Raw genomic sequence first — 18521 nt, forward strand, 5'->3', positions numbered from 1 at the left:
AATATCAGCCCACCTGACCTGCCTCTTGAGAAATCTATCTGCAGGTCAAGAAGCAACAGTTAGAACTGGACATGGAACAACGGACTGGAAAAATCGCTAAAGGAGTACATCAAGACTGTTTTTTGTCACCCTGCTTATTTAACTTATATGCAGAGTACATCATGAGAAATGCTGGACTGGAGGAAGCGCAAGCTGGATTCAAGATTGCCGGGAGAAATATCAATAACCTCAGATATGCAGATGACAACACACTTACGGCAGAAAGGGAAGAAGAATTAAAAAGCCTCTTGATGAAAATGAAAGAGGAGAGTGAAAAAGTTGGCTTAAAGCTCAACATTCAGAAAACGAAGATAATGGCATCTGGTCCCATCACTTCATGGCAAATAGATGGGGAAACAGTGGAAACAGTGACAGACTTTACTGTTTTGGGCTACAGAATCACTGCATATGGTGACTGCAGCCATGAAATTAAGACACTTGCTCCTTGGAAGAAAAGTTATGACCAACCTAGACAACATATTAAAAAGCAGAGACATTACTCTGTCAACAAAGGTCTGCCTAGTCAAAGCTATGGTTTTTCCAGTAGTCATGTTTGGTTGTGAGAGTTGGACTATAAAGAAAGCCGACCAGCAAAGAATTGATGCTTTTGAACTATGGTCTTGGAGAAGACTCTTGAGAGTTCCTTGGACTATAAGGAGATCAAACCAGTCCATCCTAAAGGAAATCAGTCCTGAATATTCATTGGAAGGACCGATGTTGAAGCTGAAACTCCAGTACTTTGGCCACCTGATGCAAAAAACTGACTCATTTGAAAAGACCCTGATGCTGGGAAAGATTGAAGGCAGGAGGAGAAAGGGAAGACAGAGAATGAGATGGTTGGATGGCATCAAACAACTTGATGGACATGAGTTTGAGTAAGCTCCGGGAGTTGGTGATGGACAGGGAAGCCTGGCATGCTGCATGCAGTCCATGGAATTGCAAAGAGTTGGACACAACTGAGCAACTGAACTGAACTGAACTAATGACTGTAACTTTCAAAATAAATTTCAATAGATGAATAATATATTTTAATGATTCCCAATGACAAAAAAACAAAAACAAAAACAAAACAGTACTTCACCACCACTTTGGGCTTTCCCAGTTGTTCAGCAGTGAAAAATCTGCCTGCTGTGTAGGAGACACAGGAGACATGGGTTCAATCCCTCAGTCAGGAATATCACCTGGAGGAAAAAATGGCAACCTGCTCCAGTATTCTTGCCTGGAAAATCCCATCAATAGAGGAGTTTGGGGAGCTACAGGCCATGGGGTCACAAAGAGACACAACTGAGCATGACGAGTAAGTGAGTGTCAACTTCACTTCAGTACTAGCATTCAGTTTTCTTAAATAAGTAACAAGGTTTCCTTACATTTGAATTAAACTTATGTGGGATGAGGAATTCCAGGGTTCTATACGTAAGGATGATAATATGGCTGCTTATCTTAGCGATATTGCCATAGTTTCAAAGACAAACAAGTAATAATAATAATTTCTAGAAGAAATTTTGTTATTTTCATAGCACGCCATTCAGGCAAGTGAATTATGTGATGCACTAGAAAATTCTAAGTTAGCTGACATATGCTGACTGTAACCCTGCTCAAATCAGCATTTGCAGTGGGTCACGTGCATAGCAAAATTCACCTTATTTATCCCCTTGAAATGGCTCAGGAATGACAGATTTTGGCAGTTAAAGTGAACAAAGAAAAAAATGGCTGTTACACAGCCCCAAAGTAAGAATTTAACCTCCTTCAGATGTTCACTGAATTCTTAAGGCTTTCCGTTTTCACATGAAATGTTTCATCATATCAAAAATATGCCACAGGACTTACACTTACAGAAAAACCTATTTATTTGGATGCTTTAAAAAGATACATATTAAATACTTAGAATCCTATTAGTTATTGTAAATTTTCAGTTGGAAATTTCAAGATTTTTTTTAGGTTAGTCTTTCAGTAACATATCTGCTTATATATTACAGCTTAATGATGTAACTATAGTCTAAAAAATTGTTCTTCTTTTTGTAGAGTAAAAATATGATCATTCCTTGATCTGTCAATAATCATATAATAGCACTTTTTCATACCAGAAGTATAATAGTTATATAATGAAAATACAAGTATATATTTCTGAATATCAAAAACAGTACAGACATTCTTCATGTCAAACTCACAGTTTTCAGAAAAATATCCAAGTTTGCTTAGCGTGGAAGATGCATGTTTTGAAAACATGGCCAAAAAAGTGAGTGTTTGAAGCAGCAGAGTTCAGGGAGTAAATTTATTTGTATTTAAACATACAGCGTTTCCATATTAAAGATGGAATCCATGGGTAAGGAAACAGCAATCTAAAGGCCAATATACTGTATATAATTGGGAAAAAACTAGAATGACAGCACTATATTTTCTTAAATACAGATATTTAAAAATTTTTTTCAGATGCCTGCTACACAGTAAACTCCTAACATTGTTGAGCAAACAAATGAATGGATGAATACCAAAAATAATCTTTTGAATAAAATCATTAAGAGAAAACTACACAGATGGCCAACTGGCACATGAAGAGATGGTAAACATCGCTAATTATCAGAGAAATGTACATTAAAACCACCAGGAGGTATCACCTCACACCTGTCAGAACGATCATCAAAAAAACAAAAATGCTGGTGAGGATGCAGAGCAAAAGGAACCCTCCTACACTATTGGTAGGAATGTACATTGGTCCAGCCACCAGGGAAAACACTATGGTGGTTCCTCAAAAAACGAAAAATAGAAGTACCCTATGATCCAGCAGTTCCACTCCTGAGTATATAAACACTAATATTAAAAGATACATGCACCTTGATGTTCATAGCAGCATGTTCTACAGTAGTCACGAACAAATACTCTTAAGTGTATTTGATAGCTACTCTGGAAACTAAATACCTAATGCATACATTATTCCACTCGATTGAATTTCAGATTAAACTGCAGTTTTTCTATCGCCTTGGAAGTCATGCTGGTTTAGAACCTACATAATACTCAAATTAATATACTGCATTATTTAACAGTCATGTTTTAGGTGCTTTGTATAATCCCCAGAGCTCAAGCTCAAAAGAATGGATTTTGTTTTCTGTAAGTAGAAGTAACCCAGTATGTCACTTTAATCTGAAAATCCCTTCTTCTGGACTCAGTGGCTAAATTCGTGCTGCTGCTTTAAACTACCAAGAAAATGGTTTCACTATTATTAACAATAGCCAACATAAGGATGATAGTTAACAATCAGTAAGCTCTTACAAAGAGCCCAGGCACTTTGCTAAGGATATTATATGCATTATCTCATTTAATTCTCATAATACTGGTACTCTTCTTCATCCTCTTTTTTTTTTAAAAAAAGATGAGGAACCTGAGATTTAAAAACATTATACAATTCTCTCAAGCTAGTAGGTAGAGTTGAATTTACTAGTCTGCCTGACTGCAGAGCCTGAACTCTTAACCACTGATAACCTCAGAATTTCTCAAAGTGTGCTGCATGTGACAATCCTGGGTGCGCAGCCCACAGACAAAAGTTATTTATTAACAGTTAATGCATGTTAGAAAGAAAAACAGCTAACACAACAAAACTCTCCCAGACCCTGTGGCTTAGAACAACAAGGTCAGGGTAGATAACCAGTTCATTTTCTTTAATCAGATGGTTTAAGGAAAAGGATAAATAGTACAAATGGTAATCCAACACTGTGAAAACCAAGAAAGTAATAATTAACTAAAGGTTGAAAAACACTGCACTATATTTTTCAACACACAAGAAAAAAAATGAAAACTGGTTCACAGGACACTTAAGCCCCAGTCTTGACTGCACCCAACTACCAGCATGGTTTCACCATTCTGGACCTTAGTTTTTCTTATCTATAAAACATGAGCTTAAACTTTGGGATCTTAGAGCTCAAAAATACATGATCCTAATGCCTTGGATCATTATTGCAATTTTATTGCAAGAGAAGACTCTTGAGAGTCCCTTGGACTGCAAGGAGATCAAATCAGTCAATCCAAATCAACCCTGAATATTCATTGGAAGGACTGATGCTGAAGCTGAAGCTCCAATACTTTGGCCACCTGATGCGAAAAGCCAACTCACTGGCAAAGACCCCCATGTTGGGAAAGACTGAGGACAAGAGAGGGGGCTGACAGAGGATGAGACAGTTGGATGGCATCACTGATTCAACAGACATGAGTTTAAGGAAACTCCAAGATATAGTGAAGGACAGGAAAGCCTGGCATGCTGCAGTTCATGGGGTCACAGAGAGTCGGACACAATTTAGTAACTGAACAACAGTCTTTAGAGATACAGTCAACACAGATGCTGAGAGGTATACTCAAACAATATTGGTAAATTATCTTTTTGCTACTGATCCATGACAAGAGAATAAGCTGATCCAGAATGTGAAATACAGTAAGCCCATTATTTAGTTTAGATGATTTTTTACAGCAAGATCTTCTCAATGAAGGAAGCTTCCACATTGATTTAAATTCTATAGAAAGTTTCTTACTGAGTCACAGATCAGTAACAAACAGTTCAGCCCATGTACCTGAAGTGGCCTGCACATGAGAAATGGCAAATAAAGCTTCTTGAAGTATTTTTCTTTTGAAGAATCCGAAAAACAAGCACAAGATAAAAGGTTAAGGGGAATTTAATAGTGAGCCTGAAACAAATTTAATATTTTCTGCCCCTCTTTAAAAAGTGTCCATTTGATTTTTCATGGAAAGCTGTCCATGCTGATTGTCCAAGAGTTCTTACACAATAAAAGCATTTGGCTTTTTTTATTTGGAGAGTTTAGGTGGAGGCAATGAGTAGCAGTATTAAATTTGTGAGGGGTCAATTCTAATTTTGGAGACAAATTATAAATCTAGTGATTTCTGGAAGCTATCTGCAAGGTATTAGTGGCTATAATTTGGAGATTCAGGGCTATAGGTACATTGTGATCATCTCTGGAAATCCTGGGTGTACATGAGACTTTCTAGAGGGAGAAAATATAATTAGCTTCTGTTTTAAGAACAATGTTCACAGTCAAAGTTTCCCCAGATAGTGTTTTGACATTTTCAACATTTTTTCTTTGTACTCCCAATAGGATCTCTACATTGCCCAAACTGTCTCAAGATTCTTACTTCTGATCCAGAAGGACATGTTTTCCCTCCAGATTAGTAGAGCTAAAAGTCATTCAGAGCAAACTGAACAGTGCAAAACATTAGCAGTTAGCTAAACAAAAACAAATCATACTTCTAGGTAGGAAGAAAATGTAAGCCAAGAGAAACAACAATCAAAATGCACACTGTGCCAATAAGCCACACCTCACCAGCCCTATATTCCACCCAAATCCTTCCCCTTTGGGACTTATTTCTATAGAGACCATCTCTCAGTTCCACAAATAAACCTAGATGTTGCTAGGAAACAATCCGGCTTCTCAGGACACAGCTGAAAAGGAGTGGCTGCTTCCTACTAAGAGGTATAGAAACCTGAAGCTATTCCTGCTGTATGTGCGTTTATGAAACTTATTTCACAGAGCCCAAGAGAGAACATGTTATGCATATTCCTTTAGTCATGACAGCCTTAAATTCAGGACGTTACTAAGGCAGACGCCAACATTCTTTTCCCATCCTAGCCCTGCATTTATTCTTTACTTTCAGGTCTTCTCTAAATTCATCATCTACCCTATCTCCCTTTAACAGGGACCAATAAAACTGTTTTGCATATTTTAAAATTACTAAATACTCATTTGGAAGATTTTTCCCATCATGTCATTGATTTTATTAAACTTTTGAAAATTTCCACATAGGTTGGAGTTGCTACTTTGAAAATTTTATGTTAAATTTTGTTACTTCTCGTGAAAACAACCGAGTGGTTTTTACCTATATTAAAGCAGCCCAAACTACTTCCTGAAGTAGTAACTACAGAGGTAGCCCACTCACTTTTCATCCTGCCTTTGACAGCAGTTGTGTTCCTCTTTTCTCATCTTAATAGCCATCCCAGCGGCTCAGTTAGGAAGGACTGCTGGTACAAGAAAGGCTCACTCAGTTCAGTACAGTTCAGTTCAGTCGCTCAGTCGTGTCCGACTCTGCGACCCCATGAATCGCAGCACGCCAGGCCTCCCTGTGCATCACCAACTCCCGGAGTTCACTCACTACTGATCACTTAAACACGGGTGAAGATTTTTTCCTTTGGAGTGCCAGTCCAAGCTCTTTCTTTCTTCTCTGTAATCCTTGACTCTTAATCTTCCTGACTGACAACTTATGGTGGTTACATGTATATAACAAGTCAAGACATCACATCCTTTCACCAGAGTCACAAGCACAAGAGAAAGTGGGGGTTAAAGACTCTCTTCATGAGGCTTTGGCTTCTCCTTGGAAAAGGAAGTTGCCCCAAAGTCTTCCCTTTACACACCACTGGCCAGAACTGGGTCACATGTGCACTCCTAGACTACTCACAACTTGGACTGCCACATCAGTTTAGACCCTTCTTAAGTCTAGAGAGGGCCTACTTGCCCTGAAATCAAGGGCTTGCTGCCCACCTCCTAAACCCATAATGAAGCAGGAATCAGGAAATGGCTGTCAGTTAAAGACCACAGAGCTGCCATCCCTCCCTTACCACATGGGATGGCCAAGTTGTCACAGAAGTAAGGCTGTCTCCAGTCTAGAAGTCAAAATAATCCATCCAGAATGAGATGAACTAGCCCCAGGAGAGAAAGGGCTATCTCTCCTTAAATCAAGGCCTCTTACTCTCACTTTGAGGTCCCAGATAAGTCAATCTTTCTTTTAAACACAGCTGTGGTTCTGCAACTATATAAATGACCCACGCTTAATATTTCAGATGTTAGTACCTGGGCCTTTTAAAGTCATTTATTGTGGAAGACCTGTTAAAAACCAATCGTGTGTCTGAAAATACCACATATCTCATTCTACCTACATGATACTTCTATTCCTGAATTCTTGTCTCTGTGTTCATCCATCCCTTTAAGAGGTCTGAGGGCACTAACTCCTCACCCCTCTTCCATGCTAGGGATCTAAAACAATTTGAAAATATACTAAGGAGACAAACATATGGGACTCAAACTACCATTTATTATTTATTCAGAGTTCTCTGGAAATGGCTAGATGGGGAAATTAAGCGGAACCTCTTATCACCCATCCTAAATCAAAAGTAGGGGAGAAACTTCTGCTCCAGGCCATATTGTAGTAATTAGTTCCAGACTTGTCTTCCTAATGAAATGACTGTAAAACTAGTAAGCAGTTATTTTATGACATTGCACAATAGACTAAAATCCCAGAGAGAAGGGAAACTTATAAGGTGACTCCATAACCATCCTGATCTTATCTGGGGAACAATTTCCTGAGCGCAGCACAGGGAGCTAGAGTTCATGACAGTTCTAATGAGCTAAAGAGGCAGCAATCAGAGTTTGGGTCAACTGAAGTGGCTAGAATCTGCAGGCAAGGCACTGGAAAGAGTGAGGAGGGAATAAAGGGGATCCCCCACAAGCCTTTGGCCGTGGTCTGGCTGCATACGTGCAGGGTGAGACTACCAAGGCTTTCCAGAGAGTAGCTGCTCCAGGGCTGAGAGTGCAATGGAGTTAAAGTAGTCAAGCAGTTCTGGAGAACAATGGAATTACATCCCAGCCAGAGAGAATGGTTAACGTTCCAGGCATCTGGCTAAGACATCAGAAATGGCATTACTTAGGAATAAGCACAAAGTCCTAGAGTAAAGCCCACAAAAGACCTACTCTAGCAAAGCCCCAAATCAAGTCCTAACAAAATCCATAAAGGAGACTAAACCTGAAGACTGAATCCCACTAAGTTAGAAGAGCTGGATAACTATATTAGGCTTTCCACAGATACATTCTAACCAAGTGTTAAATCACAGCTAGTAAGTTCAGGGAAATAAATCATCCAACCAGAATAAAAATAAACATTAAAATTAAAAGTATGCCACAGAACTCAGAATTTCTACAATACAGAATCCTCAATGTCCACTGTAAAGTGAAAAAATGCAAAGAAACAGGAAAATGGGACTCACAGTCAACAGAAAAACAGACAATAAAAACAGACCCTTAGACAAGCCCCCTCTAAGACTGGATATAGCAGAGAATTTAAAGCAGATGCATTCAAACCAATTCAAGTAACTGAAAAAAGATATGGCCTGACAGAGTTAAGATATACCAGACTCTCATAAGAGAAATTAAAACTATAAAAAGGGAAATGCATAGTCTATCAATGAAAAGTCAAATAACTGAAATTTTTAAATCCGCTGAACAGGACTAACAGGAGAATGAAGAAAAACAAAAAGAAAAGTTGGCAAACTAAGTTGAATTCGAATACTAAAGAGATTAAAGAAAAATTAACTAGAGCCTCAGAACCTTAAAGAACAACAAGTAACATATGTATAACTAAAGTCTCAGAAAAAGAAGTTCTCAGAAAAGAAAAAAATATCCAAAGGATTCATGACCAAACTTATCACAATTTTCATTAAAAATTTTTACTTAAAAAGTTTAAAGAATCCCAACCAATATAAATAAAAAGAAAATTACACCTAGGTACATTATAGACAAACTGCTGAAAACTAAGATAAAGAGAAAAATATTGAAAGTAGCCAAAGGGAAAAACAGAGACATTACATACAGGGAACCAAAAATGTGATGATGATTTGTAAGAAAGACACAGAGAAAACTTGAAATTAACTAAAGAAGAATAGCACTTTTCAAGAGATATATTTGCCAAAATATTTTCCTAGCTATATCCTTGGGCTAATTCTCGATTCAGACCTCTGATCTATACTCTAGAAAGTGAAATAAATACAAGAACACCAAGATTTTGTGACTTTGGTCACTTGGGAATAAGATAAACTTGGCCTTCCTTTCCTTAGTTCCTTCTCAGTTAAATATAGATAAGGAAATAAAACAAGAGGGATGCAGAAACAGAAAGACGGTGGGGGAAAAACTATAAAGTAATATAGTTTATATTATAATATAGTAATAGGAATCATTATCTTAAGTGATTCTAGCATCTTACAGATTAAATTGTTGTGGTTGTTTAGTTGCTAAATCATCTCCATTTCTTTTGCAACCCCATGGACTGTAGCCATCAGGCTCTTCTGTCCATGGGATTTCCCAGGCAAGAATACTGAAGTGGGTTGCCTTTCCTTCTCCAGAAGATCATCCTGACCCAGGGATCAAACCCACTTCTCCTGCTTTGGCAGGCAGACTCTTTACCACTAAGCCACCAGGGAAGCCCACAAATTAAAATATTCACACACAAAAAAGGAATCACTCTATGCAAGAAAATAAAGTTGTATCCCAAAAAATATCACATAAAAAAATCATCTAAGAAAACACAATATGCTATTTGTAGCTTCATATTAAGCATTACAAAATCTTAAGTGAGAAAAAAAAGGAAAAAATATGAGAAAAGTGAAAAGAAAAATGTTTCATAAAATCTAAAAGGGCAGCCTATCATACAGAGTGAAGTAAGCCAGAAGGAAAAACAAATACAGTATACTAACGCATATATATGGAATTTAGAAAGATGGTAACAATAACCCGGTGTATGAGACAGCAAAAGAGACACTGATGTATAGAACAGTCTTATGGACTCTGTGGGAGAGGGAGAGGGTGGGAACATTTGGGAGAATGGCAATGAAACATGTAAAATATCATGTAGGAAACGAGTTGCCAGTCCAGGTTCGATGCACGAAGCTGGATGCTTGGGGCTGGTGCACTGGGACCGACCCAGAGGGATGGTATGGGGAGGGAGGAGGGAGGAGGGTTCGGGATGGGGAACACATGTATACCTGTGGCGGATTCATTTTGATATTTGGCAAAACTAATACAATTATGTAAAGTTTAAAAATAAAATAAAATTAGAAAAAATAAATAAATAAATAAAAGGGCAAAATTACATCAAAACCACAAGAGTACCTCTAAAGTCACATCAAAACTGCAATATTCTTTTGCGAACAGAATAGATATTATATATAAACATATAATTTTAAAATTATGTATCTCCCTCACTATAAACATGTATTTAAACACACCAGGGAACTCTGAAGACTTTTCCTCCCCTTTTTCTTTTTGTCATAAGAGGAAATAGAAAAATTAAAATTCATTGAATTTTTGTTTCGATTTCTTGCTATCTAGCATGATTCAGCATTAAAATTTACATAAGTAAATACAAATCAATTTTATTTTAGTCAATCTAAAATTGTCCAGAGAAACAAAGTGCAATCAAGGGTATTACTTTGCCTCAACTAGGGTTTCTCAACAGTGTGCGGACATGTGAGGATAGATAATTCTTTGTTGTGAGGGGGTGTCCTCTGCATTGTAAGATGTTTGGCAGCATCACTGATCTCCCATTTCCCCATCCAGGTCTGCCAAACAAAAACATCGCCAAACACTGCCAAATGTCCCATAGAGGAAGTAGGCAAATTGCCCCTGTAGAGAAGCAGTGCATAAACTAGTTTCCCATCCTACTCCCACTCTGTTCACACACACACACACACATAAAGTGCTTGGCTTATAATCTACATTGAAAGGAACAATGTCTTCTGATAAGACATCTGTTGTTAATTTTTTTTTTTTTTTAAAGAACTCCCTTCATGCAGCGATAAAGCTCTCAAACTTTGGAGAATGTTAAGATTTTCTTACTAGATTTGATTTAGATTTCTTTATGACTGGTTAGTAGGTTTTACTTCTGCTTTCAACTCAAGTAACAGATATTATATTTTCTGGGACATGGTTATTCATCCTGAACTCACCTATGAAAAGAGATGCAAATCAGCTAAACAGGGTTGGGATACTTTCATTAAAACAAATAGCAACCTATTTCTAAGTCATTTGTTAGAAGACTATGACATTTTCTTTACCTAATTGATCTAGGACCCATCAAGGAATTTAAACAGGGTTGGGATACTTTCATTAAAACAAATAGCAACCTATTTCTAAGTCATTTGTTAGAAGACTATGACATTTTCTTTACCTAATTGATCTAGGACCCATCAAGGAATTTAAACAGGGTTGGGATACTTTCATTAAAACAAATAGCAACCTATTTCTAAGTCATTTGTTAGAAGACTATGACATTTTCTTTACCTAATTGATCTAGGACCCATCAAGGAATTTAAACAGGGTTGGGATACTTTCATTAAAACAAATAGCAACCTATTTCTAAGTCATTTGTTAGAAGACTATGACATTTTCTTTACCTAATTGATCTAGGACCCATCAAGGAATTTAAACAGGGTTGGGATACTTTCATTAAAACAAATAGCAACCTATTTCTAAGTCATTTGTTAGAAGACTATGACATTTTCTTTACCTAATTGATCTAGGACCCATCAAAGAATTTTGAAATAAAAAGATACTTCAGACTGCAAGTTATTAATGTACTTCAACCTTATGAAAATACAGAACATTTTTTATATCAGTTATCTAAATCCAAACATCTTTTTCATTGTTTTAAAAATACTAGTAAATGTTTATAGCCACCTCTTTTCAAAATGCAGCTAATGATCAAGGGTAAAGTGAAAGTTTAAAAAGAAAATACTGCAGGTTCTGACGTTTAATTAGGGTAGAAATTAACCACAGAATTCATATCAGCAAAGTTATTTATAATTGTTGTTTCCCCTACCCCAAAGAAGAAAAAAATTTCCAGGATATGGCTGTTTTAATTTATGTATGTGAATTTCTTCCCAGGAGAAAACACAGAATAGTATAATGTCAGAGCAAAATGTATGCGCTAAGTCACAAGCAAGTCCAGTTCATTTGACTCACCTATGTGATACAGTCCTATCCAATCACTGGGATCCACCTCCTCTTTAATGTCCCAGAAGATGATGAGGTTCTGGGCTTGCCCCAGTGTGTACTCATACATGCTGGCCGTCAAGCTGGAGCGGCTCTCAGAGGTCACCAGATCTGTGTCGCTGTTGGCCCGCTGTAGGGTCATATTCTCGGTCATGGAGCTCTGGGCAGCCAGGCTCTGGAGGTTCTCTGGACTCAGGGTGTACCGCATCTGGGGATTTCGACGCCTTACAAAAAGCAGGTGCTCCCGGGCTGAGCTAGCCATCCCGTCTGCCTCTCTGAAGTTGACTTCCTACAAAGCTGTAGAGACAAACACATACAAAGCATTAGCATTACAATGCAAGGAATTACATTTAAGCTTCCCAGACAATGACTTTATGAGTGTTTGTTAAAGCCTAACCCATGCAATAATCTGCTGTCAAAATAAAACCTACTACTCTACTGTCAACTGATGATGTCAGAAACAACTTTCATAGGCTGAGGTCACCTGATGGCAAAGGTCATCAAACACCTGTGGCCTCAATTTCATTACTGGGCACAGTGTCCTCATAGCAATTAAGAAGGGGCTTTCCCTACCATCCCTTTTATGTCTATCCTTCCTCCTTCAGAAATAGCATCCTCCTCTCCTTCACCCAACTCACATATTTATTTGTTGATGCAATTTAATTTTAAAATAGCAAGACAGAAAATTTTGACCCATGTTAAACAGAGTTGAAATACACCAGTGAGGACAAGTTCATGCACTCAATTTCCTTCTCATAGGAATAAAACCCACCAAATCCTTCTTCAGGAACTTGCCCAAATGTTACCTCCTCACTTACATATAGTTGACCATTCCATTTAAAACTGCAACATCCAAGCATTTCCCACCCCTCCTTCCTTGCTTTACTTTTCTCAAAAGCAATTACTATGATCTGCTGTACCACAGAGCACCATGCACTTATTTGGTTCTTGTGTATTTTCCCCCACAAGAAGGTAAGCTTGAAGAAAGCACAGTCTCCTCAATAAAAGGTGATTGGAAAAACTGGGCAACCATGTGAGAAGAATGCAACTGGACCACTACCTTGCACCATACACAAAAAATCAACTGAAAATGGATTAAAAACTTGAAGACCTGAAACCATAAAACTCCTAGAAGAAAACACAGACCAAAATTTCTTTGACATAAATCATTGCAATATTTTTTTTGGTTCTGTTTCCTAAGGCAAAGGAAACAAAAGCAAAAGTAAATAAATGGTATCTAACTAAACTTAAAAGTTTTGGCACAGTAAAGGAAATCACTGATGAAACAAAAGAACAACCTACTGAATGGAAGAAAATATTTGTAAATGATATGACTGATAAGGAGCTAAACATGAGGAGATGATATATACTGATAAGGAGCTAAATAATCTGATAAGGAGCAAAAATATACAAAGAGCTCATGCAACTCAATATCAAAAAAAAACAAACAACCCAATTAAAATATAGGCAGAAGACCTGAATAGACATTTTTCCAAAGAACACATACAGATGGCAAACAGGCACAAAAAAAAATGCTCAAAATTACTAATCATCAGGGAAATGCAATTCAAAACCACAATGAAATATCCCCTCATACCTGTCAGAATGGCTACCATCAAAAACCAAACAAATAACAAATGTTGGCTACGACATGGAGAAAAGGAAACTCTCCTGCACTGTTGGAGGAAATGTAAATCAGTACAGCCATTATGGAAAACCATATGGAGATTTTTCAAAATATTAAAAATAGAACTACCATATGATACAGCAAGGAGATCAAATCAGTCAATCTTAAGGGAGATCAACCCTGAATATTCACTGGAAGGGCTGATGCTGAAGCTAAAGCTCCAGTATTTTGGTCATCTAATGTGAACAGACAACTCATTGGAAAAGTCCCTGATGCTGGGAAAGATTGAGGGCAGGAGGAGAACAGGGCATCAAAGGATGAGATGGCTGGACAGCATCACCGATGCAATGAACATGAACCTGGGCAAATTCGGGGAGATGTTGAGGGACAGGGAGGCCTGGCTTGCTGCGGTCCATGGGGTCCCCAAGACTTGAACGTGACTGGGCAACTGAACAACAACAACAACAACAGCGATACAGCAATTCCACTTCTGGGTGTACATCCAAAAGAAATGAAACAGGATCTCAAAGAGACATCCACACTCCCGTGTTCACTGCTGTGTCATTTGAAATAGCCAAAATATGGAGATAACCCAAGTGTCATTTAACGAATAAATCGATAAAGAAGATGCAATATTGATGTATGTATGCAATACATACATTGGAATATTATCCAGCTGTGAGAAAGAAGAAAATCCTGCTGTTTGGAACAACACAGCTGAACACTGAAGCATCATGCTAAGTGAAATAAGTCAGAGAAAGAAATTATCTCACTTATATGTGGAATCTAATTTAAAAAGAAAAGTCAAACACCTAGAAACAAACCAAAAGAGTGGTAACCATGGCCTGCAAGATGGGAATAATGGGGAGGTTGGTAAAGGCTACAAACTCTCAATTTTCAGATGAATAAGGTTTGAGGAGCTAAAGTGAACAATGAAGGACTACAGTTAATGACACCATATTATATAATTGAAATTTGCTAAGAGAGCAGAATTTAAATGTACTTATCAAAAAAAATAATAAAAGAGGTGATGAAGGTGTTCATTAACTGGATGGTGGGAATCCTTTCACAATGTACACAAATATCAAATCATCATGGTGAAATGTTAAATATCTTACAATTGTATTATCAATTATACCACAATAAAGCTGAGAATTAAAAAAAAAAGAATGTAAGCTTCACAAATGCATGTTTGGTCACAGCTTCACCCCAGCGTTTCCAACAGTGCCTCGTAAACAGTTCAGTTCAGTCGCTCAGTTGTGTCCAACTCTTTGCAACCCCATGGACCACAGCACACCAAGCTTCCCCATCCAGCACCAACTCCTAGACTTTGCTCAAACTTATGTCCATTAAGCTGGTGATGCCATCCCATCATCTAATCCTCTGTCATCCCCTTCTCCTCCTGCCTTCAATTTTTCCCAACATCACGATCTTTTCCAGTGAGTCAGTTCTTTGCATCAGGCAGCCACAGTATTGGAGCCTCAGTTTCAGCATCAGCCCTTCCAATGAATATTCAGGACTGATTTCCTTTAGGATTGACTGGTTGGATCTCCTTGCAGTCCAACGGTCTCTCAAGAGTCTTCTCCAACACCACAGTTCAAAACTATCAATTCTTTGGCACTCAGCTTTCTTTATACTTTATATAGAGTATAAAGTATATACTCTAGATACTTTATATATATATACTTTATATATATACTCTATATATACTTTATAGAGTATACATACTCTATATACTCTATATACTAAAGAGTATATACTTTATATATACTCTTTATACTTTATATAAAGTATACTCAGTATACCTTATACTTTATACTTTCTTTATACTTTCTCACATCCATACATGACTACTGGAAAAGCCATAGCTTTGACCAGATAGACCTTTGTTTGCAGAGTAATGTCTCCGCTTTTTAATATGCTGTCTAAGCCGGTCATAGCTTTTCTTCCAAGCAAGCATCTTTTAATTTCATGGCTGCAATCACCATCTGCAGTGATTTTGGAGCCCAAGAAAATAAAGTTTGTTACTGCTTCCATTGTTTCCCCATCTATTTGCCATGAAGTGATGAGACCGATGCCATGATCTTCATTTTTTGAATGGTGAGTTTTAAGCCAGCTTTTTCATGCTCCTTTTTTACTTTCATCAAAAGGCTCTTTAGTTTCTCTTTGCTTTCTGCCATAAGGGTGTTTTCATCTGCATATCTGAGGTTACCGATATTTGTCCCAACAATCTTGGTTCCAGTTTATGCTTCATCCAGCATTTCACATGATGTACTCTGCATATACCCAGCATTTCACATGATGTACTCTACATATAAGTTAAATAAGTAGCAAGACAATATACAGCCTTGGCGTACTCCTTTCCCAATTTGGACCAGTAGGTAGTACAAAGTAGGTATCAATAAATGTTGAATAAGCAGATCAGTGACCAGTGAGCATCCTTCTCCAAGATACCCGTTAAGTTCCTAGTAGACACTCCTTACTGTCTCCTAGATACTCATGAATTAACACCTTGAGTCCCTTTTCTGGGCCTGTCCTTTGCCACCCCTGATTTCTAACTGGTCCACAATATTTCTACCATCTAGATCATGATAAGTTATTTCCTTTGGCTCCCATCTAAAAGAACAAAGCCTTTCTTGTTTGAACTTAGATTCAGCCCCCTGCTGGCTCACTTTGAGTCTAGTCATAGATACCCATTTTCTTCTCCGTTGCCAGACTCTGACAGAGATTCTTTCCAAGACCTCTGTACTTTATTAAAAAAACGAAGATCATGGCATCTGGTCATATCACTTCATGGAAAATAGATGGGGAAACAATGGAAACAGTGACAGACTTTATTTTGTTGGGCTCCAAAATCACTGTAGATGGTTGACTGTAGCCATGAAATTATAATGTATGGCTCTACATAGAATGAATATGGCTCTCTTCTTCACTACCTCTTTCATGACTACTTCATTCACCAACAGGTTTATGGATTTAACATTTACTCTGCATCCCCAGTACCTGCTGGCCTCTTCAACATATTACATCTTTTCAAAGACCACTCCTGTAAGGTGTTCTAGAAAATTAACTAGAACTTCCATTAAAAAAAAAAAAAAAGTTAATCCTGGGTTCAATGGTTACATTAGTAACTAATAATCTTGGATACCTAGTCTGAGGGAAGAAAAGAGGAGGATTCCCTAATTTTTCCCATGCCCTCATCCATTTTCACAAACACTCGGGTTAAGGGGGAAAATTCTGCCACTGCCAAGGTCACAGTACTTGCAAACATATTTATTCAATTAATTTATGTGATAAAGTTGATCTCACACTTTTAGCACTATACTTGAATTTAAAAAATCACTGGGATTGGTGGGCAAGATGTCCTCTGTAAAAAGGACAGAAATAAAGTGAACAGAGAAACTAATACTCCTCTTCATAAATTTAACTATTGCTTTCTGATGTGGTATATAGTAATTCTGACATCATATAACCCATAACTGTTACACAACTTCAAATCCATGAAGCCTAAAATTCAGGTCAACCTCTAATGTGAGGTTTCATGAAATTTTCATTTTAGTGAATTTCAACAGGCCATTCTTTGTAAACCCAGAGTGAGCTCAGCACCACATCAGCTTCAACAAGCACTATAAATAATTAACTCCTAACACATTGTAGTCAAATAGAAAATGCAGGCTGTACGTAACTAAGCTATTTCCCTGGAAGAAATAGGCCAGAACCTTTACTGCTTTAAGCAACAACAAAAAATACCTGAAAATTACTCTACTCTAGAAAAAAAGGGGGAAAGGGATGTATACGAAAACTATTTTATTTTTTAATGACCTCTACTTAATTAGAGAGATAGGTAAAACACAATGGAAAAAAGAATAAGTTCCAAACTCTGATTATGGGTTTCAGTCATCTCTCTACTATTAAGTTGCTCTGTCATCTTGGAAAATTTATTTTAACTCTCTGTGCTTACATCTTCCCATCAGTATAAGAGAGACATAGTAACACCTGGTTGCAACATAGAATTTTGGAGAAAACTAAATTAATCAGTCCACGTAGAACATTTAGAACAGTGCCTGGCATATAAGTGCTCAATTGTGTTTAACTATTAATATTAATAATGTTACGTGATGACATTCTACTTTAATTATACCAAGTAGTACTGATTTTAGTACTCCCTTAATCCCCACAATTATTGGGAGAGTAGATTATCAGCATCCTCAATTATTCAAAGCACAGTCCCAAAAACAGAAAGAAAAAAAAGAGCCTTGTAGGCAATGAGGAAAAGCTATCGTGAAGCCCAAGTCTTAGCCCTATAGCAAGGGCCTGACAAGGGCCACTCTCTGGTCCTCCAGCCAGAGATAAAGGTTGAAATTTGATTCTCTCATCATTATTGGGTTCATTCATTTATTCACACATTCAACAAACTTTTATTGAGTACCTCCCTTGTGAAAGCCATTAAAGATAAAACAGAGCAAAAGATCAAATCCCTACCTTGTGAAGTTTCATTTCTACAGGGAGAAAACAACAGACAGGTCAAAAAAAAAATGAATAAATAACATATTTATTTTTAGTGGAAAAGCAAAAATAAGCTAGAACTGTGTGAATTTGCTGGCTAACTGAACCCTGAAAAAAAAAAATGTATGAAGCATCTATGACTGGCATAAAACTACAGAGTATACCAAACAGTAAAGAGAGTAAGTTCAGTTCAGTTCAGTCGCTCAGTTGTGTCTGACTCTTTGCGACCCCATGAATCGCAGCACACCAGGCCTCCCTGTCCATCACCAACTCCCGGAGTTCACTCAGACTCACGTCCATCAAGTCGGTGATGCCATCCAGCCATCTCATCCTCTGTCATCCCCTTCTCCTGCTGCCCCCAATCCCTCCCAGCATCACAGTCTTTTCCAATGAGTCAACTCTTTGCATGAGGTGGCCAAAATACTGGAGTTTCAGCTTTAACATCATTCCTTCCAAAGAAATCCCAGGGCTGATCTCCTTCAGAATGGACTGGTTGGATCTCCTTGCAGGCCAAGGGACTCTCAAGAGTCTTCTCCAAC

General features: G+C 37.7%; 1 protein-coding gene across 3 annotated transcripts in view; it reads right to left on the minus strand.

The window, feature by feature from the left end:
* Positions 1-18521, minus strand: part of HECW2 (HECT, C2 and WW domain containing E3 ubiquitin protein ligase 2) — a 435976-nt gene that overhangs the window by 233408 nt on the left and 184047 nt on the right. For all 3 annotated transcript variants that reach the window (XM_010860869.1, XM_010860871.1, XM_010860870.1), the window contains exon 2: positions 11820-12146. In XM_010860869.1, coding sequence (XP_010859171.1) covers positions 11820-12111 — 292 coding nt within the window. In that variant the 5' untranslated portion in view covers positions 12112-12146. The remainder of the gene's footprint in view (positions 1-11819; positions 12147-18521) is intronic.

The sequence above is a fragment of the Bison bison genome, unplaced genomic scaffold (genome assembly GCF_000754665.1).
Source record: "Bison bison bison isolate TAMUID 2011002044 unplaced genomic scaffold, Bison_UMD1.0 scf7180017864471, whole genome shotgun sequence".
Taxonomy (NCBI): domain Eukaryota; kingdom Metazoa; phylum Chordata; class Mammalia; order Artiodactyla; family Bovidae; genus Bison; species Bison bison.